This window comes from Harpia harpyja, chromosome 1 (assembly GCF_026419915.1).
Source record: "Harpia harpyja isolate bHarHar1 chromosome 1, bHarHar1 primary haplotype, whole genome shotgun sequence".
Lineage (NCBI taxonomy): Eukaryota > Metazoa > Chordata > Aves > Accipitriformes > Accipitridae > Harpia > Harpia harpyja.
This window is the reverse complement of record NC_068940.1, coordinates 29,845,719-29,868,114: the sequence shown is the minus strand read 5'-3', so window position 1 is coordinate 29,868,114 and position 22,396 is coordinate 29,845,719. Positions and strand designations below refer to the sequence as shown.

General features: G+C 42.5%; 1 protein-coding gene across 2 annotated transcripts; it reads left to right on the top strand.

Annotated features, from left to right (window-relative positions):
• The first annotated feature begins 272 nt into the window (after positions 1-272).
• On the top strand, positions 273-10,888 carry MAPRE1 (microtubule associated protein RP/EB family member 1). 2 transcript variants are annotated; one of them, XM_052783276.1, is made up of 7 exons: positions 273-389; positions 1,224-1,347; positions 4,114-4,259; positions 5,606-5,810; positions 6,196-6,305; positions 7,004-7,156; positions 7,580-10,888. In XM_052783276.1, exons 2-7 carry the CDS (start codon positions 1,227-1,229, stop codon positions 7,634-7,636), a joined length of 792 nt encoding a protein of 263 aa, XP_052639236.1. In that variant the 5' UTR covers positions 273-389; positions 1,224-1,226; the 3' UTR covers positions 7,637-10,888. The 2 variants fall into 2 exon arrangements, with proteins under 2 accessions (XP_052639236.1, XP_052639247.1); XM_052783287.1 differs by lacking the exon at positions 273-389 and adding an exon at positions 780-962.
• The last annotated feature ends 11,508 nt before the right edge of the window (positions 10,889-22,396 follow it).

Here is a 22,396-nt window from a genome sequence, read left to right as displayed (position 1 = left end):
GGACGGTGGGGGCCGGTCCCGGTGCGGCCTGAGGCGGCCCCGGCGGGTCGTCGGGCCCGAGCCGTGAGAGACGCCGCCGGCACGCGGGATGCCACGCATGTGGGCGGGGCTAGCGGCACCGCCAATCGCAGGCGAGGCCCGCTGGGCGGGGTGGGCGGAGCCGCGCCGTAGCAACGCGGCGGGTTTCCCCCCGCCCCCTAGCAACCGCCCGCCGCTTCTCCCCGGCGCCGCCCGCCCAAGGCCCGAGCCGACGAGCGGCGCTCGCTGCTGCCGCCGCGACGTTGCGTCGGCGTGACGCAAGCGCGTAGCAGTGCGGCGAGTGACGCGGTCCCCGGGCAGGCGGGCGGGGCCGGTTTGAACGCGGAGGAGACGGGGCGAGAGCGGGGCAGGTAACGGGCCGGGCCGCGGCGCCGAGGCCGCGGGCGGGCGGGGTAGGCGGGCCCGGCGCTCGGGGAGCGGCCGGGCTGGCCCGGGCCGGGCGGGGCGGGCCGGCGCCCGGCGGGCTGTGAGGAGACCGGCGTGAGGCCTGCAGGGCCGGGCCGGGCCTGCCCTGCTCCGGGCGCGGCCCTCCGCGGGCGCGGGGTGCCGCGGGGCCCCGGCGGGAGGCGGTGGCGGAGCGGAGCGGAGCGGGGAAGAAGGGGAAGGCGGCGGCGGTCGGCGGCGGGGGAGGGGGGCGCGGACCGTGGGCCGTGGGCCGTGCCCCGCCCGCGGCGGGGGCGTGCGGCGCGGCCGGCCCTGCCCGTCGGCAGCTGCACCGGAGCTCTGCGGCCGGGCAGCGAGAGCGGCGGCGGCGGCTCCGCTTTGTGCCGGCGGGGCTGGGCGGGGACCGGCCGCTGGTATTTCTCCCTGGAGAGAGATACCGTGGTCCACCAGGAAGTATTTCGGCCGTGCTGGGTTGTTGGCGTGGATGAGAGGGACGAAAAACTTGCCGCAGCCGTGATTCCTTTCATCAGAGTTTCCGTGTGAGTGCCTTGGTGTTAATTTTTCTTCAGAAAGCACGAACCCGTGTCCTTTACAGTTGTGATGAAGTAAGGTCCTCCCAGCTGTTAGCAGCAGACAGCTTCATCGCGTTTCCTGTGCATCATGTTGTGCTTGGCTGTTGTGTCGTGAAGGCTCAAGAGGAAGCGCCTCCGCTGCAGCCTAGGGAGCGTGCCTTAACACAAGCGATGAAAACGTGCGGCGTTAACGTTTGTGGTGCTTACGCCTTTGGTTCTGTCTTTCAGAAAATGGCAGTTAATGTGTATTCTACTTCAGTGACCAGCGATAACTTGAGTCGACATGACATGCTCGCATGGATCAATGAGTCTCTGCAGCTGACCCTGACAAAGATCGAACAGCTGTGCTCAGGTAAGGGGGCTCAGCGTGAGGGGAATTCCAAATCTGATGTGCACCCTAGTTCTGCAGAGGTACGGCTGCACCGTGTGAACCGTCCGTGCTGGCCTTCTATAGCCCTGCTGTTGGCTTAATTCCTGGTATGAACAGATTCATGGTCAGTGTTATGATCTGGTTATGGCTAGAGGTTTATTGAAATGGTTGTTAATAATGTAAGCATAATGAAAAGGCATATTCTTCTGACTCACTGCAGCATAGATGCAATAAGAAGGAATGGGGGTTAATGTGAAAAAAAGACTCTTAGGAGAGTGTGTTTTCCAATGAGGGATTAAGCATTTAGTCTTGATGGATAGAGTAAGTCTTACAAGTGTAGTAAGTAGCATAAACAAATGTGATTTCTTATGGAAGCAAGCTATGAGGAGATTTGGGAGGTTGGGCAGAAGGAGCGGTGTGAGGAAGGCGTACTGGTGACTCTTGGGTTCACCTTCCGGACTTTACAGCTCCTTATGGTAAAAGAGTGTGTCAGCCTGTGTCACCCCGGCTTGCTCTGGCTTGGGCTGACTTTAGCACAGCTGAATCTTGGGTAGAGTTGTAGGCAGAAAAGGGGAAGTGATTGTGGTACCGAAATGGAGTCAAGTGTCATCACAGGGAGGAGTGTGTGTGTGTGGGAGGAGGCTTGTAGGAACAAATAGAAGATAATAGTCTATGGAGTAAGAGCTGAAAAAAACCCAAGGCTAAAAATGCAGCCTAGGTAAAAGATGGTAATTTGGATAACTGCAACAGGCAGGTGAAAGGGACTTGGCAAAAAGTGGAAGCGCAGCTCGTACAGTGAGTTTGAGATAAGGTGTTGCTCACAGAATGAGAGGTGTGGAAATTGGAGGTGGAATAAAAGCAGGAGTAAACTTAAAATAAGTTTGGGACTGTGAATATAGGCAGTGGCTGAGTCTGTGGAAGAAACATTCACGAAGATTACAGAGAAGCAGGGGACTTACAGTAGACATCTGACAGGTATTTGTAGTGGCTTTTGTCTAGTGAGATGGTGGAGAAAAACTGTAAGGGTGAAGGAACTAAAGATCTACAACCACAGAAGTAAGGGAAATGGTAAGCATTGTCTGCTTTCAGATAGGCAGGTTAGAAAAACCTGTCATGTGCTGCGTTGATTTATATGGCTGAGAAGTTTTGCTTAGAATTGGTGTGAATCTTGAATGCTGCGAGAGCTCTGTCTTGAGAAGTGAGGATAATGAATGCTGGCTCTGCAGAATTTCAGCTCACCTGTTTTCAGGAAAAGACTGAGAGCTGTTGATGTGGCATGCGCTGAGTAACGTCCCTTTCCCGTGTCTGCAAATATGCTTCATGCCTCTGCAGGTATGGAAGTGGCTTTCACTGTCATAGTCATGTGAAAACAGGAGTTTCCAAGCTTGCTTTGTTACCTTTGGCAAGGGCAGTAGTGACAGCAGCAATTTGAGGTTGCATAAATGCACAAAGATGACCTTTGGCTGATGCTATGATCTCTTTTTTCTTTTTTTTTTTTTTTTTTTTTTTTTGCGCTTATCACTTAGACTACCATTAGTTAGCAAAACCCTGATTTCTGGCAAGTCATCTGTTTTTGAGTTGGGCATTGGAATTCTTCAGCAAGTGAACTGAAAGACAGTGAATATCAAATGGCAAGAATTTTTTTTTTTATTTGCACCAGTGGATGAGCAGTAGTCGTCTAGTAGCAGGTGAAAGTGGGTGCCCCAAAAGACCTGCAGAGTATCTTGATAGAAAGTGAACAACATAGGACTTTCTGTTACCTGTGGTTGAGATGAAGAGACTAGTTTAGGGCAACACCGTGGTGTATTACTTCTTGGCCTTTAGGTAGCTCACAAAAGCTTGTCACGTAGCTGTTTGGTGTTTTAGGTTAAGGTTCCCATTCCTCTCTGTGTGCACTTAATTCGTTTATATTGGTGGGGGGAATAATGCTCAGAATGTTGTGCTTGTATTTTCAGTGGCACACAGTTGCATATCATCACTGCAGAGTGAGGATATAGTTTAAAAATATCTTTTTTTTTTTATTGGGTGTATATATTCTACAAAAGCTAGGGGTTTTTTTAAGGTGATTGTCTGCTCTTTGTGGCTGAACTGAATCCCTCTTTTGCTGTTATTACAGTAAGAGCTGAATTGAAGGACATGCAGGATTTAAAATTAATAGAAAGAAACACTATCTTATTTCAGTTCTTTGATTAAGGCTTGATTTAAATATAATCCAGCTTAATTTGACCTCTTACCTTTGAGGGCACCTTGATTGTGTATAGGTTCTGTTTGTAGTAAGTAAATGTATCACTATTTTAATAATGATTAAAAATAATTTTTAGAATAATTATTTTTCTAGTTAAGTTCTATTAATGTTGATAAGAGGAGATTACATGTCTGTTAGACACATGTAACATCTCAGATCTGTACTGATATCCATAAAGAAAGGAAAGTCAAATTACTCATTGGATTTTTTCTTTTCTCTTGGACCTGTGGAGGCAGGATCGCTCTTCTCTGTATGAGTTCAAGTCATGAGACCAAAAGTTTGGTTCTGCAGCTCACTTAAGCTTGTTTGTGGCCATGCTGCACCAATAAAGGAGACTGAAGGTTCCTGTTTTCTTGCTTTTGTTGCCTTTAAGGGATTGTGTACCTGAGGAATGAGTCACTTTGCTGAATGAATAGTTTGCTGACCTGACTGAAAAGTTACTTACGTAGGCTTGTGAGTTGACTTGTTTCATCATAGGATTTGTATTCTTTTTCTTTTGGCAGGTGCTGCATACTGTCAGTTTATGGATATGCTCTTCCCAGGTTCTGTAGCGCTCAAGAAAGTGAAGTTTCAGGCAAAATTGGAACATGAGTACATTCAAAACTTCAAGGTTCTACAAGCAGGTTTTAAACGAATGGGTGTTGATAAAGTAAGCTGGGTTGTAACTGATTCTTTGTGCTCTTAGCATCAAAGTAGATGGAATGTACTTTCAAATTTAGAGCTGGAAAAATCTGGGAACAGTTTGCTTCTGGTTTTATAAATCTCAAAGCTTTTGGTTTTGGTTTGCATTGGGGTCCTCATTTGATTTAGGAGACTATCTGCTTTACTCCAGCTAGGGTTAGGTTTCCAGTCTTAATGATGAGATGAATTTTTTCCATTTTAATTCTGTGCAACTTATGTAGCACAGACTAATATTGAAATTTCTGAGCTAAGGTTTATGTGAGCTTCCTGTTTGAACCATCTTTGTACCAGGTATGTTCCTATAACCTACTGGTATGATAGTCCTAAGGATTTCAAATTCCTCTTTACAAGCATATAGAATCATTTAGGTCGGAAGAGACCTTTAACAGGATCATCGAGTCCAACCGTTAACCTAGCACTGCCAAGTCCACCACTAAACCATGTCCCTAAGTGCCACATCGAGATGTCTTTTGAATACCTCCAGGTATTAGAATATGTAATTTTAAGCTGGTGAAAATGAGATCCATGAAAAAAACTTTTTCAGATCGAGTGATAGTTATGCTTGTGGAAGGGTGATTTATCTAGGTAATAGTTACTGACAGCATGTTTGGTATGATGCAGAACATTTCTGTGTTAAAGCTCTTACTGTCTTTAAGAAGGCATCTCATTCTGTGTTGGCTAGCGGCTTCAACACACACTTAATCGGATCGGTCTTCTGCTTGGGGGAAGTAGCTTGTGCAGTATGTCCAGAACTGGACAGCCAGTCATGCTTTCAAATATTGAATGACCACATTTGGTAGTGGCTCCCAGCCCCTGCCAGGTCATGGACTCTCAGCTCGTGGCCTACAGACAAGACTTCACAATTTGCTGCATCTTCTTAATAATCTTCAGTTATACTCCTCATTCCAGAGAAACTGAAATTGCAATCTACTAAAAAGGTGATGTTCAGATCTTGTAGCAGTTCTGTGTGCTAGCAGTCTATGAGATTGGTCAGCAGTTCAGATTCATGAAAGCTAGCACTGGATGAGCCTTTTTACAGAAGGAAGTTTTGTGTAGCAGAAACCTTGCTGCAGAATTGTTTAAAATTACAGCGAAAGCATGATTTGTTTTTAATTCCAATTATTAGGAAAAAATCCTACTATTTCACATACGGTTATGTTCAAGGAAGACTTTATCTAGACCAGACAAAGAATTACATTTGCATATCTTCTGAGTGCACTAATTTTAAAACTTTATATAAAAAGAGAGAGGGAGGTTCTTTACCCTTAATATGAGTTTGACCTTTTTTTTTTTTTTTTTCTCCCCTCCCTCCAGATAATTCCTGTGGACAAACTAGTGAAAGGAAAATTTCAGGACAACTTTGAATTTGTTCAATGGTTCAAAAAATTTTTTGATGCAAACTATGATGGGAAGGAGTATGATCCTGTTGCTGCTCGACAAGGCCAAGAGACAGTAGCACCAAACCTTGTTGCTCCAGTTGTGAACAAACCCAAGAAATCTCTCAGTTCTAGCAGTGCAGGTAGAGAAAATAATTAAAAGATTATCTAGGTCATAAAAAATTCTGGGGAAAATAAGACTGGTTGCTATTTAAAATCAGTGTATGAAATTATAGTATTTTGCATCTTGTTTCAGAGATGCTAGGCTTCAAACACCGAGTCATCCTGTAGTACCCAGTTATCTGGGAGCTACAGAAAGAACAATCTTCTCTAAAAGAGAAAATGGCAAGGATTGGTGCCAACACATGCTAAAAAAAAAAAAAAAGGACATGTCACATGGAGTCAAGAAGAAGGAAGGAACATATCTTCAAACTCTTACATGCCTAAGCTTGTTTGGAAGGGGGTTAGTACCTTTATAGGAGGAAGAAAGATGTTCTGAGAGGAACTAACACTGAATTAATCTTGCAGCCCCCCAGAGGCCCATTGTTACACAGAGGACCGCAGCAACTCCAAAAACTGGTAGTGGAATGGTCAAAAAGGCTGCAGGAGATGATGAATCAGCAGGATTGATTGAGCAGGTGTGTTGACCAAAATGGCCCTGTGTATTGACCTCTGCTTTATAGATTTATGTGCAGATTTTTTTTTTTTTTTAATAGCATGAAATGGCTGGGTCAGGCAGATGGAAGAAAATTATCTGAATCTAGTAAGCTCATTTAAAATAACTTAATTGGAAGCTTTCACTATAATAGTCTTGCTCTCCTGATAGGAGCGAAACCCCTTCTGCAGTACATGAGTACCCAGACATTTAAACCTAGTATGTGCCATATCACACATAGCATTGTTTTTAAGTATTTCCACAGCTGTGTTTCAGCTATCACAGCATTCCAACTGAGCTATGAGCAGCTGCTACTTCACTGAAATACTGAATGTAATACAACTAAAACTGTCATCAGTGTGAGAGTTGTCTTGAAAGAATGTGTTAGCAAAGAAAACTGCAGGAGGTTAGCGTTTTACCTATTTCATGTAATAAGCCTTTAGAATTTCCAAGTGGTATTGCATGTGTTGGACTGGGTGTTTGTTGTGACAATAATATCGCAATTTGAGAAATAGACCTTTTCCTCCTCTCACAGTCCCCCTTCCCTGCCCCCATCTTGGTTACTTCTGAAGTGCTTTGCTTATTAACACCCTTCTGAGAACTTTGGGGACCCTGCCTTTTGCATAGATAATACTAAATTCTGGTTTTGGTGGATATATTATTATTGATGCCCTTTGGCAGATCAATGTATTGAAACTTACTGTTGAAGATCTGGAGAAGGAGAGAGACTTCTACTTTGGCAAATTGAGGAACATTGAATTGATCTGCCAGGAAAATGAAGGGGAGAATGATCCAGTGTTGCAGAGGATTGTGGAAATTCTTTATGCCACAGATGTAAGTAATCTGGTATAAATTGTATTGCATAGTTCCTCCCCTCCCCTTGTAACTGGAAGCTGCTTTGCTTTCCAGGGCTCCCTCTCTTTCTACTTGGTTGGTTTTTGGTGTGGTTTTTTTTTGTTTGTTTGTTTGTTTTTCTCCCCCCCTTTAGGCTTATGGCCTAGCTTTTTCCTGTAGTAAAGAAACAGGTAACATAATTATAGTCAGGCAACAAACAAGGTTAGCCTTTAATGAAGAGTATGTAACAAATAGATCAAAGATGAGGAAAATAACTCCTTTGGTAATATATCTTGACACTGTAAATGGGTATCTTAAGGGTATCTATCCTAAGTAAAAAGAAAAAAAATGAAACATACAGAGTAGCCAGGAACTGGTTTGACATCAGATTTTCATTAAAGCACTTGTTTTATTCCCCTTCAGGAAGGCTTTGTGATACCTGACGAAGGAGCACCGCAGGAGGAGCAAGAAGAGTATTAACAGACCACATACTGTACCAGCAGAGCAGCAACATCAGAATTCTTTGCCCCAGATCATGTGCTTAACTGTAAAATACTCCACTTTATTCTTAGAGGACTCACTGGTTTCTTTTCATAAGCAAAAAAGTACCTCTTCTTAAAGTGCACTTTGCGGAAGTTTCACTTTTTACAGTGGGTTTGAGTTAGGAGCTCTTTCTCACTTTGTAGCAGAGCAGTATTCACATCTAGGTGGTATATTTAGGGAGCAAGAGGCTGAATATTTGGAACTTGTTGCAGAATGGTTTGCTGGTAAAACACTGGTTTGTGGGAAGACTCTTTTTGTATCTAAGGTGGTGTGTAGTAGAGAAATTAAAGACTCTGACTCACAGAAAGATTGAGTTAATGTGAAATTGCAGCACAGAAATTATAATGCCTTAAGAGTATTTAAAATATGCTTCCATATGCCAAATTGAAGTAATGTGACAGGAGATTTTATGTGCTTCATATTGGGGTAGACGTTTGTTTAACTCCATTCACTGCTGTCTGAGAGGCCTTGCATGGCAATCTCACTTTGTCAGCAAGTGCTCAAAAGGGGCTATTAAAACAAAACTCCATTCCTATGTAAAGCTGCTTACTAAGTGATTAGTTCTCGATGAAATAGGCCTTAACGTTGCCTGTCACAAGATTAGAGGGAGTATGAACAGCTGAGACACATAAATTACCTTGAAGAGTGCTAAAGCCTTTTTCTGTGGCATTGTGGCTAATGACTTTGCCAAAATGTACTGTGTTTTCTGTAAGAAAAAAAAACAACAAAAAAAGGAAAGGGCATCCAGTCTTACTGCCTAAAATGTTCTTCAGAAGTAATTTTCCTTCCTGGCTCTTGTTTCTATTTGTCCTGTTTCTTTTTATTTTTGTTGGTATACTTTTTGGTCTCTCACTTGTTCTTTTCTCTTTCCCATCCCAAGGAATGCTGATCAAATCCAACAGTTGTAACAGGACTTGCACTGTGCAACTATCTTAGAATGGAAGTGAATTGAGCACATGAGGATGATAATTTTTCTGTCTCTTTTTTCCCTTTCAAACCAGGCCATATCTAATAATAATACTTGCCAGTTCAGTAGTCTTCTGGGGTAAAAACTAAAAGATGCTGGCTAACAGAGCTAATGTTATTGCAGAAAATACAGTACTGAGACTAACTTAAATATTAATATTTAAAGTACTTTCCTTAACTGTCCTTTTTTGCTATCATGCCCCTCATTACTGTTGTGTTTGGCAAGATCCTGCAAGACTTCTGATCCCCCTTCACTACTGAGATTGATCAGTCCTGTTGTGCTTGTATTCATTTGTTTCTGGTGGTAGCTTGTCCTAAAATGTGTGTAGGAGAGCATTTTATGGTAATTGTTGTGTAGTGCATGAATCTTTGTGAAATTCAGAGAAAAACCCAAATTCAGTGAATGCCAAAAATGCAAGTATCTAGCCATTGTTTAAAATTGCAGTGGTGCTATTTCTCTTGTGGCCTTTTAGACTTTTGTTGCCCTAAAACTCCATTTTACTGAGAAACCATATTTGACTTGGATTTTTCTTGACAGGGTTTTTCTATTTTAAGCAGTTTCTAAATAAAGTTCTGTATTTCAAGAGTGTCATGTCTACTGGAGTCTCTCATGCTTTCAGATATGATTAGGCAAAGCTGAAGTTCGTGATAGTTTTCATGATGAAGCTTGCAGGACCTGGAATATCAGCTTTCATTCTCCAGTCCTAGCTATAGTCATTGCTAACTTGAGTAGCAGTAATGTTGAAACTTTCCTTGGAGTGTGCTGGGGGAAACCATTGCTTGAGTTTTTGGTTTGTTTGGTTTTTTATTTTTTTTTTTTCCCCCTCCCACAAGTGGATGAAATGTGAGTGTATAGTTGGTTTCCCCCTTCTAAGGGTGTGAAAATGGGGCTGTGTATCAGGAATGCTGTCACATGACTTTAAGCGTGTTTAAAGTGTTTTAAAGCTGTGAAAATGCTGGTTATTAGTTATAAACAAATGTTAACTGCATTTGTCACCAGTCTCTATGGGCAGATTGACTGTAAACTTAGTTGATTTGTTTCATTTGAAGTGTGTTTCATAGAAGAGCTTAAATGTTACTGTCACAGATGTGTGCACAGACCAGCATCTTCAGAGAAGTACTTATGTGACATATCTAACCTTGAAATTGGAAGCGTTCCCTGCAGGGCTTCTCTAATGTGCTGCAGAATGCACTCCCTGCCCCCGAAGTGCTCTATGGATGCCTTATTCTAAAGAACAGGCATTGCTGGCATTGCCTACTGTATTGCAAAACTGGTGTTGGACTACAGAAGTGCAGACATAGAACGGGGGTTTTGATGCACATAAAATCTTCTTTACCATTACTTACTTGCTTTGAGGTCAGAAGCATATATTTTCGACTAAATATTCCGTTATTCCAGCAACTCAAAGCAAAAGATGGCAATAGCATGTGGCTGAATTTGAAGAGGAATTCTTGCACATCTGCTCTTTGCCGTCCGGTGGCACACTGGGACCTGATTGCTTCAAGTCTCTTTTTAACAGGATTGAACCTGTGGAACTGTGAAGCACCCAAGTCATCAGATGGGTTACATTAGGTTGATTTTGATCTCTGCTAGCAAAGCAAGTAAATATCCTTTTATGCTAAGAGAATGATGAGTCAGAAATACCGCTAGTGCGCCTTGTGAGACTGTTGAGTGTGTGGACCTATTGGACGTGCATTATAAAACTAAATTGAAACTGCAGTCTTGCAAGTCAAATGCTGCTAAGATTTCCAATTGCTTATGTCACTTCTTTGCTACCAAGATGAGTTATAAATAGAATGGGGACAAACTCATGTAGTCAGCTTATGACTACATTATAGATATCTTGGCATAATCTGTTTTTTAATGTCCTTTTTGAGAAGAAAATAACAACAATAAGCCCAACTCAAACCCATAGACTTAACATAGCTACTCTGTTACACTGGTACAGTATATGCTGTTAAATATTAAATGCTCACCTGCCAGAACAATTCTGATAGCATCCAACCTTTCTTAGTATCTTAGTTCTATCAGATGTTTGAAAAATTAACAGAATGGAAGAAGCAAAAGCTCACATCTCCTTTCTGTACCAACATGTCTTACTTGCAGGTGGACTTGTGATGTTTTTTTAACTTTTATTGTTCAATTTTTTAAAAAATTCCTGGTTTGCAATGACAATTCTTACTGTAACTGTTAAAAGCCTTCAAATAAAGGCCAAAAACTTACTTGCTGTTGTATCATATCACTATTTAATGTGGCTGCTTGAGCACTCAGTCATCTTGTTGTCTGTCTAGTTGAATGTCCATCCACAGGAACGTGCATGTCCTTTGGGAGTGGGAGTTTTTATTTCTCAGAACATCCTTCCAAGGATAAGGCTGGAATCTACTTCTCATAAGAGAAAGATATTTTTTGCAAGTCGGTGTGTAAACCTAATAAGGACTGTACTGTAGATTTCAAGATAGCCCGGTGCTACGTAGACCATGCCTCTCAATTTCTATACTAGTGCAAGAAATAGAGGGGATAATGATAATAATGTGGGCCTAACATATGGGCTGTTACTGCAGGGGCTGCAAATGACCTGGGTTACTGGCAGAGAAAAAGGAATGTGCATTGGGGCACCTGCACTTTGTTAGCAGGACAGCTGAAGAATTTACTGATCTTTTAATGCGGAGAAAGCAAGGAGAGACGAAGTAATTGCAGATCCACTTCTGGTTAATTGGAATATGAAATTGCAAGCAGTTCAGATGAGAGTATGCAATACTGTAGCTGATGATGGTTAGAATGCAGGGAGCAAAAATGCAAACTGTGGTTTTCCTGAAAGGAGGCCTGAATAAACTCTGTGGTAAGTAAGATCTCCTGGGATGAGATTTTTGTGTCTGTGACTGTCAGTTCCTCACAGAAATTGTGTTTCAATAGTTAATGGGCCTCGAATCAGAGGAGGGAAGGGTGTTAAATAAATGTGACTAGAGAACATGAAAGGTATATACAGACGTAGAAATTAGAGAAGGTTGCAGTTATAAAGGAACAAGATAAAGGCATAGGAATAAAATCATGTCATGAAATAGTACAGATAACACTTGAAAGGAATCTGATGTGAGAGAACACCTTTAAGGAAAGGAAGGAAAAGTGCAATATTCTATGGCCAAAGAGGAACAATGGGTGCACAAATACCTGACAGGGAATATGTGGTTAGGTAGGAGCACTGCAGAAAAGGTGCTAGTTTTAATACAGGCAAAGTCCATCCAAAGAAAAGGAAAAGAAATGGGTTTTCTTTTTTGAGTAATACATGTTAAATTGAAGGATCAGACTATCTGGAAGAAAACGGTTTGAGGACATGCATGCTTACACTGTCATTAATACAGACAATCTATATCTTCCAAGAAAATGTTTGTTTTTCTTTTCCCTTTAATAGAGAAAGAACAAAGTTAAACTTAACTCCTGAGACTTTTGAAGACCAAAAAGAAAGTTTCCAGAAGGCAATCCCAGCTTTGAAGAGGCAAAGGCCACTTTCTGTAAAAATTACTCTTCTCTCTTTTTCAACACAGCTGGGTGACTTTTTGAACTGTGGCCTTTAAATAATATATATATTTAACATATTGATATATATTATTATATGTATAAATATTTATTAAAACAATATATAAATATTGAAATAACATGTTAGTAAACATATATTAAAATATTACATACACATATGTAATATGTATTTTATAGAGATATAAAAAAATCTTTGGCTGACCGGTCAGAACTGTAGGAGACACAAACTAGTGTTGTTTTTGTTTTTAAGTCTGAGAGATGTTTTGCAGACATTTTCCTCTTGAAAATAATTTCATAAAATGGTTGTCTGTCAATCTTCTCATAGTGCTCTGACTCTGATTTTGTCCCCAGGGGATGCACAAGGATGAATGGACATTCAGGAGGCATTACATCTCACGGGACAGCATGGATATAAATCTCAGCATATTCAAAGCTCCACAGATTGGTATTTGTGAAGCGATGAGCCAATGAGGTTAAAATGAGGGGACAGTAGAGGTGGGTCCATTTTCACAACCTGAATACAAAACCATATTTAATCTTGGCTTTTCTCTCAAAGAAGGGCTTTCTGGGACAGTGAGGAGGAAAACGGACAGAGAGGTTTGTGACAGTGGCTGTCAAGATGATGGTGAAGCTCCACAGGAGCCCCGTGTAAAGCCAGGGAGGTGGAGCAGTCACCCCCGGGAGCTGTCTCCCTGTGACCAGTGGGTGCACAGGGGAGCTGGGAACAGATGAAACGTGTTGCTACAAGGGTGCGTAGCACCACAAGAAGTGACAACCACCTTACTCTGACACAGTGCTGAAAGGTGGGACACAAAGAAGTCCTGGGGACAACTGGTTTCCTTCCTTTTTCAGACAAGGCTGCTCTTTCTGAACCTCCCTAGAAATCTCAATCACAGTAGATCCTTACTAAGTACTTGGATGGATACGAAGAGCTTAAGAGCTCTCAGTTTCCTCATATGTAATAAAGGAATGAGAGATCTTCCTTCTTACGGCTGTATTATTAAGGTTAGTTCAAGTCATGTGGGCCTGGGAGGTTAAGCACGTGGGTGATTAGCACACGTAGGGCTTGGTACTGCCATGGCTACCCGGATAGTATTAAGTGAGCTGGCTAATCTTAAACTAGCTCGGGTGTGAGCTGCAGTCAAGGCATTGTCACGGTGAGTGTGTTCATAAGGTTACTTCCATTCATTTGAAATTTCAGGGCAGACATGGGCTGCTCTTGTTAATGATCTGTCTTCAAAAACAGCACAAGGGAATGAGCAGCCATGGTGCAGGTGAATAGAAAGAAAAAAATAAATCTCTAGCTCTGTTAAAACATAATTCGGATGGCCTCAATGAAACAGCTGCAATAGGCCACTCATTGCTTTGAAGATTCTTTGAAACTCTTGATCACTGCTTTGGGTGTTTTATATTGCCTTGTTTTCTTAATGGATGAATAAATAGTTATACATTCACATAAATATATTGAAATGAATAGATGGTGTGAGGCCTGCCAGCCAAATCTACCGGATGGGGGAATGCTCTTAGGGCCCTTAGAGATGAGGAGAAAAGTTTTCTTCTGTACTAGAAGTTTCCTAAAATGCTCTTTGATCAGAAATATGTGTGTGCAGTTATCCCTACCTTTGAGACTGCTCTGAGCAGGAAACATCCACGTTTACATAACCCTTCTGCAGGGGAAGTTTTGTTTTCGGTGCTGAGCGAACTGTTTGGAGGCTTTACTGGTTTCACCCTGTTGCTCTCGAAGCAAATGAGCCCCACGAGTCCACCGTGCTTTAGCTGCTGTAGCAGGGTGGCTGGAAAGCCAGCTAGGTCAGCTGTGTCCACGGGGGTTGGTGCCCTCTCCATCCTGATAATTTCCTGTTAGCTGCCCCACAGTTATGAATTGAAACCTGTACTACTAAGGCGGGGTTGAAATTTGTCATAAAGCATTATCAAAATTGGGGTTTAACACTTGAATTATCCTAAATTTCTCTCAGCTAGCTCTGATCTCATGGCACTATTCTCTTTAAAGCGTGTTTACGCTGGCAGGAGATGTTAGCTTGGTTACCTTGGATGGTAAAGCTTTTCAAACAGGGCCCATTTCTTACAGCTGTAGATAGTGTGTCAGAAATAGTAACCTTGTAAGTGTCTTCCAGGGTATTTGCTGTACTGCAACTCCTCCTCCATTTCTGCAGGACATAATTATGAGATTGTGTGCCATAAAAGCTCCACACAGTCCATTCTTGAATCAGACTGTTTTTCATCCTAGGAGATTTTCAGAGGTCAAAGACTGCCATTCAGAGATATCTCCTGTGCCCAACAAGTGGAAGATATTATTTCTGATCACTTACAGTAACCAACAAACTGGCTAGGAAACATCTCAAAATATTTGATGAAAAGAGTTTCCTCACCTCCTAATTTATGATATGTTTTTTATGAAAAACGTACCTTCACTTTCTCCTTCAAATATTCAATATTTAAAGGCAATAACATTCATGCTAGAGATTTCTAATAGTAAGGCAAGATAGTAGCTGCAACCTGTGATTCCCTTTTGATGAATTTAGGAAAGTTTTGATTACTGAGTGGTATTCACAACACAATTTTAATACTTTGCAGTTACGTAGTGGTTTGTTCTGCATGCAAAATCATTGCAGGTACATGTGCAAACTGGAAAGCAGCATGTATAAATGGCCCATTTTAAAATAAATGCATACTGTACCTGTCTGGGTGCATAATGGCTATGAACTGCACCATTTAGGCTTCCAATAAATGCATTCGCTGATTTGGAAACTGTAGAAAAGTGCTGCAGGGTTCTTTTTGGTCTCACCTTTGATACAACACTATTACAGCATGCCATCTTTATGATCTTTTTTCTCAGTTATGAATTATCTGGTTGAGTCTAGATCTCAATTTGCAATGCTTGTTTTCACAGGTTTGAATGAGTTCTGCATGGCAATGAAAGAAATTACAGATAATACTAACCATAACATGTCATCAATGTCTTTATTAAGACTGACATTGACTGTGATGCTTCATAGCCTGGGTAATGACGCTGTCCTCTGTGATGAAAGATGAGGGCTAAGGAGTAGCAATTGCAAAAGTAATTTCCTGATTTATTAAAAAAGAAAAAAAGAAATCAAACATCATTTGTTACTGGTGGTAGGGCAGTGTTTATTTTCATAGCTATCTTCCATAATTCTTGCTCTGTCAACACCACAGAACCTTAGATAATGAATTCTACTCTCCCATTTGGTACTGTGCAAATGAAATCACTGTCTATCTTGCAGGAAGAGTATCTGGACTATGTGCTACCCAAATTCAGAAGCAAGGATACCATGCTGGAAAGCAAATCACACCTGCTCTCCAAAATGCCCAAGAAAGTAATCTGACTGTAAGGCATTTTTGAGGCGCAATCCTGTGTTAAGAGCTGCTTGTATTTGTCTTCCACTTAAATGATTCTCTTGTGCTGCCATGAAAAATGGCTACTACTTAAGCATTCATTTTTTCATCAGGGAGAAAACATAAGCATCCTCCCTGATGAAATTGGCTTAATAAACCAGTCCCTTATTTAAGAACAATGTCTACTATAAAGTAATAGATTTGGTGATAAATGACTCCTTTAAATGGGTTCTCTTTTGGATTTAATCAATCTGGTTTGGCTATTGTATGTAAACCCATGAATTTAGTAGATTGTGCCTGTTACAAAGGCAAACCAGGATATAAGATATGGCAGTTATTCTCCTTCACAGGTTTTAGATTTGCAAAGGTAAAATGGCCTATTTAGGAAGATTAAAAGAACTGAGGTTAATCTAACCTAGAGAGAAGACTACACTGAGGTTGAAGGAAGAGACTTAAGTCTTTGTATGCATAAGAGGCTGTTGCAAAAAACCGAGTCCGGCCATGTCCGTGGTGAAACAAACTCATGGAATTAAATTCCATATTAGAAAAATAGTTTTTTTCCTTTCTAATACTAAAGGCGGGGCAGCAGTAGAGCATGACTTTCTAAGGAGAGTGCAAAAGTTTGACAAACATTTAGCAGAAAGATAAAGATCCCGGCTCCACTGTAGGTGAGCGTTGGATTAGATCCCCCCTGCTCTGAGGTCCCTTCTACTTCCATTCTTGATTCTATGGTTCAAAAAACAAGTGGTTCCGATTCTTTAGGGATTATAGAGATCTTCACTGAGGTGAAATATGATGAACTTCTTGCATGTGCTTGCCTCTTCATCAAAGCACAATGTCCCCTCTCCTACTTTATCCTACTCCCATCTTTTTCCTTTGCTTTGCAACTCTTTCTTTTCCATTCAGAGAGAGCCCATGGAGTGAAACTCTTCCAGATGACTTCAAAGTTAGCAAATCTGGGTGCTGAGAAAGCAAAGACAGGAGCAGTGTCACAAGGTGGTGAGAGTGTGCATGAATTTATGGTTGAAGATGTCTGCAAGAAATGCTTCTCCTTTGTATTGCTGCTGCTTTCCTGAAGACTTTTTAGGAAGTGTAAGAGGGAAACCAAACAATTTTTCACATAGGGAATATTGTTCATTAATTTCCCAGGAGGGTCTGTTTAAACAGAAGTGTCTAGTTTCAGCTCAAGTTACTGCCTGTTAAGTCAACTGTTCTGGACTGAGCACAAGGTAATGAATGGAGGTTGAATTCTGGAGAGGTGCAATTAGACCTTTGATTCCTGTTTCTTTCCATTTTGTCATTAGTGAGCTTCAAGCTAACATCGTAGAGTTTTTCTTGAATTTTTTGTTTTTCTCTAAAGGTTATTGTGGATGAAAAGCATTTGACTTGCAACTCTTTTGGGGCGGAGTTCATCCAAGAGCAGAGGCACAAGGAAGCCCATTTATCACTTAGAGTGACAGTGAAGTTTAGAGGGGCAGATGGTAGCACCCTTTTGCCTGAATTCTGGAAACAACCCATTTCTTCTCTGCAGCTTGGCTAGATTAATCAAGGACTACATCAAAAGATGTGGGTCTGAGCAATGTCAGCTTGCTGGAGATAGGATCTGCTGATGAAACTATTGGCAGATATTTACAAAAATTATTACCTGTTCTGGGGGTGTGCACAGCGTCTTTTCCTTGGAAGTCAAAGGAACTTTGCCTTTGTCAGTTAGCTTGTGATTTTTGTATTTGAGGATATTACCAGCACATCTAATACCGTGCATGCTTGTGAATCACTGTCAAAATGGCTGTGGATGCCTGAGGTTAAAAGCATGTGAAGCCACAGTGCCATCAGTGTGTCATTAGTCCTGTGTCATGGGATCTCTTGCTGCAGACCTGGCACCAAATTCTTTGATATCGGTGACAACAAATGTGACGGGATCTTTTGCCTTGTTGAATGGGACAGCTGTGACACGGCCTTGGATTACTGGTGGGATGCTTCTCCAAACGGGTAAATGACTTCTTTACAACAGGACTTTGGATCAGGCGTCTGTGCCTCCCTTCTGTGAAAGGGGTCCCAGAGAGGGGGGAAAAAACCAGTGCTCATGAGCTCTGATTGCATTCCCTGGGGTGTAAAATGATGCTTGCTGTTTCTGGGCTCTATGTTCCTAACACTTAGAGACGATTCTGCTCAGCGCTGGGAGTGGGAACTTTTGCTTTCAGTTCGTGGGGACTGAGCTCTGCACTGACCATGTTGCAATGTCCAGGGTGGCTGCTGTGTGCTGCATAGTCACGGTGGCAAATTCCAGGTAATCACTAGTTTGTTACTCATGGATTAGTTCAGGTTCCCACTTGTTGCTCATTCGTGTTTTGCAAGTAGTAAGGCTTTTTTATGTTTTATTTAATTTTTTACTTCTCACTACTAAATGGTATGGAGACAATTAAACATCACTTTTACTTCTGCCATTTTAGATATATTTTCCAACCATTTGTAACTCTCTTCCAGGTCTTCAAACAATGCATTTGTCTCCTGCCAGGAGACCTGACACATTTCTTCAAGAGCTCTGTACTTTACAGAAAAGACCTCAGAGCATTTTCTTGTAGGGCAGCGCAGCAAACTGTTGTTGTGGCTGTGTATCTCAAATGCGCAGTGAATCTTGTGTGTACAATTGTTCTTGGATATTTTTATTGCTCATAAGCTACTGGCATAATGTAAATACTAATAGCAGTGGATCAGTGGCACTCCTACTTCTCTGCTTGCTTGTACCTTCCTATATCAAAATCGTACTTTGCTGCTGATGCTCCTGCACCTTCTGGGTCACCAGGACATGGTGACTGCACTCTGTGAGCAGCTCTGCTGTCTGCACCCCCCTAGGGCCAGCTCTCCAAAGAGCAGTGACTTTGGTGTGATCCTTCTCTAGCACTTGGCTGTACACAGCACTTGCACTGCCCCAGATGTCTAATGCATCTTCACATAACCTTTGCTTACTGGATTGTAGAGAGGAATCCCTCTGGGGGAATGTTACTGCTCTTGTTGCAGTTAAGACTCTTATGGCCTTTATTCAGTGCAAATGATGCATGGTTAGTCTTCTGTTTATCCTGAACCACCATTACGCACAGAAATGCTGTATCCCCCCTATTCTCCTTCAGCTTTCTATAGTGTTTCTCTTTTCCCCACCTTCTGTGGCCAGTCCCCTCCACTCCCTCCTGTTTTCTGTTTCCCCTCAGACTCACATTTTACCGTCTATGTTCCACTGGACTCTTTCTTTTCTGAAGAATCGGAAACAGTGGACTAGACTAAATTGACCCCCCAACCCATCTCCTCCCCTGAAAGCAAGGCGTTTGCAGTAAAACATATTGAGGCTCAAACCACAGTGTCATTAAGTGAAATCATTCCTCTCTTGCAGGCACTCCTTGGGAACTGGTGCCACCAGATAAAGTTCATTCCTGAGCTCAAGCTTGTTGCCTCCTGCTCAGCAGCTGATAAGAGCCATGATGCTTACTTTGTTTCCATTAAAATAACACCGGCAAACCCTGGTAAGACAGGTCTCTCCCTCTGTTCTGTAATTTATCCATTGCACAATGGTATCAGGCAGTGCTGCTGGTATTTTAACATTCTCTTCCTTCTGGGTCGAACATACTGGTACCAAACTTTCTGGTGCTGGGAAACATGAGATGGGGAGAAAATGTGGAAGTGGCTCACTTGTTTATTATTTATGTGTGGGTTTTGTTTTTTTTTTTCACTTGTAAATAAATGAAGCTTTTGGAACTTGTTTTAGACTGTATGAGGACAGCTCCAGCAGAGCGGGAGAATGATTGGGTATGACAGGATCAGTTTCTGTAGGAAAACTGTAGGAAGCCTTGCCCTTTTGAAGCATCCCCTTGGGTTGGAAAGGGATCCGAAGGCATTCTCCTTTCTGGCTTAGGAACCTGAGTGAAGTGCACCAGCTCAGGGCTTTATGGCCCAGGGAAAACTTGTGGTCTTCTGCCAGCAGAGACATATTGTGTTTGGCAGAATTGGCAGTCAAGGTGCAGGGGGGATGGCGTGGGAGCAGAGCAGTGACTTGGGGAGTAGGCTGTGGCAGAGAGGCTCAGGCTGAGCTGCTGCTGACCGGAGGCTCATGGTGAGTTTGGGCGTGCTGTTGATGAGGAAGCCTGCCTCGAGAGGGTGAGCCTGGGGAGGTGTAGATGTTTGCAGGGAGATGGGGTAAGGTGGTGGAGGAAGCTGGGTATCTTCCTGGTCAATCACGTCCCTCAAATTTCAGACCTATTTCTCTGCCTTTTCTTGCAAATATTACTCAACTTTCCCACCATTGAATTCCCTTTTTCTTCCCATCTCTTTCTTTTTTTTTTTTTCACGCTCCTTGATTGTGTCCCTTCTTTATATGCATCTCATTCCTCTTTCATTCTTTTTTTCTCACTTTTTCCCCTCTCGTGGCTCTGCATTCTCCCATCCCCCTTCTCTGCTTTCATAATGCATTTAGTCTGGCAGCAATCCGCAATCTCCTGAAAGCTAATGGGGTACAACAGAAAGCCCCATAGTTGCTATTTAGCATGCTGGCAATTGTCCAAACGTGTTTCTGTATCTGGTCTGCTATAAAGTTGGGAGACATCTGACAATTTTTTTTATCTACAGCTGTATTGTTTGTGCTGTTTTCTTCAGCCTCCGTAATCACTGTTTCCTCTCTGTTTTGCCTATTTGGGCTATGCTCTGCTCTTCAGCAACGTAGGCTGAATAACGTCTGCCTGGAAATTGTGGGTCTCTGCAACTGCGGTTTTGCCTGTCCAGACAATTCTGCGATAACAAAAGATATGAATGTTGAATTACCACTTCCAAGAGTCTAAAATCCCAACTGCTGGCACCTGGACTCCTAAACGTCTCTGGTTTTGGTGCTGCTGCATAGGATACTGTTGAGTCTTCTGTGGCTGTCATAATTTATCAATCTGTAAATTTTGTCTTATCTTACTAAAAAAATCTTCCTCGTGCATCTTCTTTTGCATCTGGATAGATGCATGTGAAGGAAACGATGGGGTGATTTGGAAGCTATTCTGCCTGTGGGCATGTTGCCTTTACCCCTAAGCAAGCAGTTTCTCTGTGCTTCTGACAAACTTGTGGTTTTTAAAGCAATAGCTTCCGGTGGCCCCTCTCAGTGTAGGGGAGTGAACTCTGATGGTGGTGTAATGGTCTGCCACTGCTTAAAACCGGCTTGTTTTAATACGCTGAATGAATGTAATGATTTTTCCGCTTCGGGCTGTAGCAGAGGAGGATCACCACCAGGTGGTAATGTTGGGCTTTCGTTTGTGCTGTAAATAGCCTGGGTTTCTGTGTACGGTTTTCAGGGAAGGATTTATATGGTGGGATTAACCAGGGTCATCTCTGCGGATTTTTTTTGTTTTGTTTTGTTATTTGCACATAAGCTTTGTATAAGAAGGAATTTCAGCCCGTGAGCAGCTTGCAAATTCTTGTCTACTCCCCAAATATTCAGAATTTGGCATTTGAGGAGTGCTGTTGGTTGTTTAAATTGTTTCTTTGGGGGCCCATTGCTGCTGTTAATCTATACATCTGCATCCTTTCAAACGATGGTGGGGGTTTGGGGGGGGTTCTTTTTTTGTGGTTTTTTTTAAATTATTATTTTATTTTTTAGCAACTGAGCAGACCTGGGATCATGCTGCAGGGCCAGAACTGCTCCTCAGAGCCATCCCTCATGTATGCTTCATGGCAAGGGGATGGAGAAGGCCAGTTCAAAAGAGGTTCCTTTTAGAAATGCCTTTTGTGTTTGCAAAGCAGTTTTCTCTAGTGCAAGGAGATACTAATTTCCAGGCATCTTGACACATGACTTAGGTGTGACCTCCTTGTTTGGGTCCCTTTTTAAAGCCAAAATTCGATGTTGGTTTTTAATCAGTTCGCCCTGTGCTTCCTCCTTCACCTGTGCTCACAGTGTTTGCCTCCTTTTTTGCCAGCGTTCTAGTTTTTAGCTGCAGCTGTGGTTCTTCCATTAGAGTACCAGGTGCTACTGATCTGCAAAGTGCCTGTTGGGTGTCTGAGCCTCCTGCTCAGGGGGATGTCCAGGGCTTGTAAACCAGAGAAACCAACCATCCCCAAAGAAAACAGGAGCCCCCTTGGCCCTCCCTCCCGACAGAAGAGCCCATTGCTCAGGCTGGTCATTCCTTTTCCTTGACAGCGGTTGCTGTAAGCGGCTGCTCCAAGAGGCTGGCAGGCCTCTGCAAGCACCATCACTTACACTGACAGGCTGTTATTTTTCTATTAGGACTCTCTGATTTTAGGTTGTAAATCACTGAGTATATTACTTGCCAGAGCCCCGTCCTGGCTGTTGTGCTATCCAAGGGATTGTATGAAGAGTGGTTGCACTTGACTTCTGCTTCCTAGTTGTTCCTGCTTTTGCAGGAAGAGTGCATGCCGGATCCCTCTGCCGAGCTGCTCTGTCCATGTCTTGTTTCTCTGCTGCCTTTTCTGTACGGATTGTAATATCATGCATCTGTGTCTTTCCTTCTCCTTGCAGTCTTTAACAGCTTCCAAAATCCTACTGCCAGCCCACTGCAAAAGGAGATTTTCTCTTCCTCTCTTATTCTTCAAAAAGGAGTGAAGCGACAACTGTGTGCTGGGTTTCTCTGGTTTTCCTTCTAGGAACAGAGTTAAGAATTTGCATAGCATTTGTATGTAGCATTGGCTTTGCATGAAATGAAGGCCAGCAATGGCCCCTGATCTTCTGTAATATTTTTTTTTACCTGGATATGGATCTAATCAGTTGAGTTTCACTGTCTGGATGGAGGCTTTTTTCTAAATCTGTTTAGGTCAGAGTTTTTGTCTGTGACCACTAC

Coding starts and splice junctions, on each gene's coding strand:
- MAPRE1 (XM_052783276.1), top strand. CDS start 1,227: ATGGCAGTTAATGTGTATTCTACTTCAGTGACCAGCGATAACTTGAGT. Junction 5,811..6,195: donor TCTCAGTTCTAGCAGTGCAG/GTAGAGAAAATA, acceptor TTAATCTTGCAG/CCCCCCAGAGGCCCATTGTT. Junction 6,306..7,003: donor CAGCAGGATTGATTGAGCAG/GTGTGTTGACCA, acceptor GCCCTTTGGCAG/ATCAATGTATTGAAACTTAC.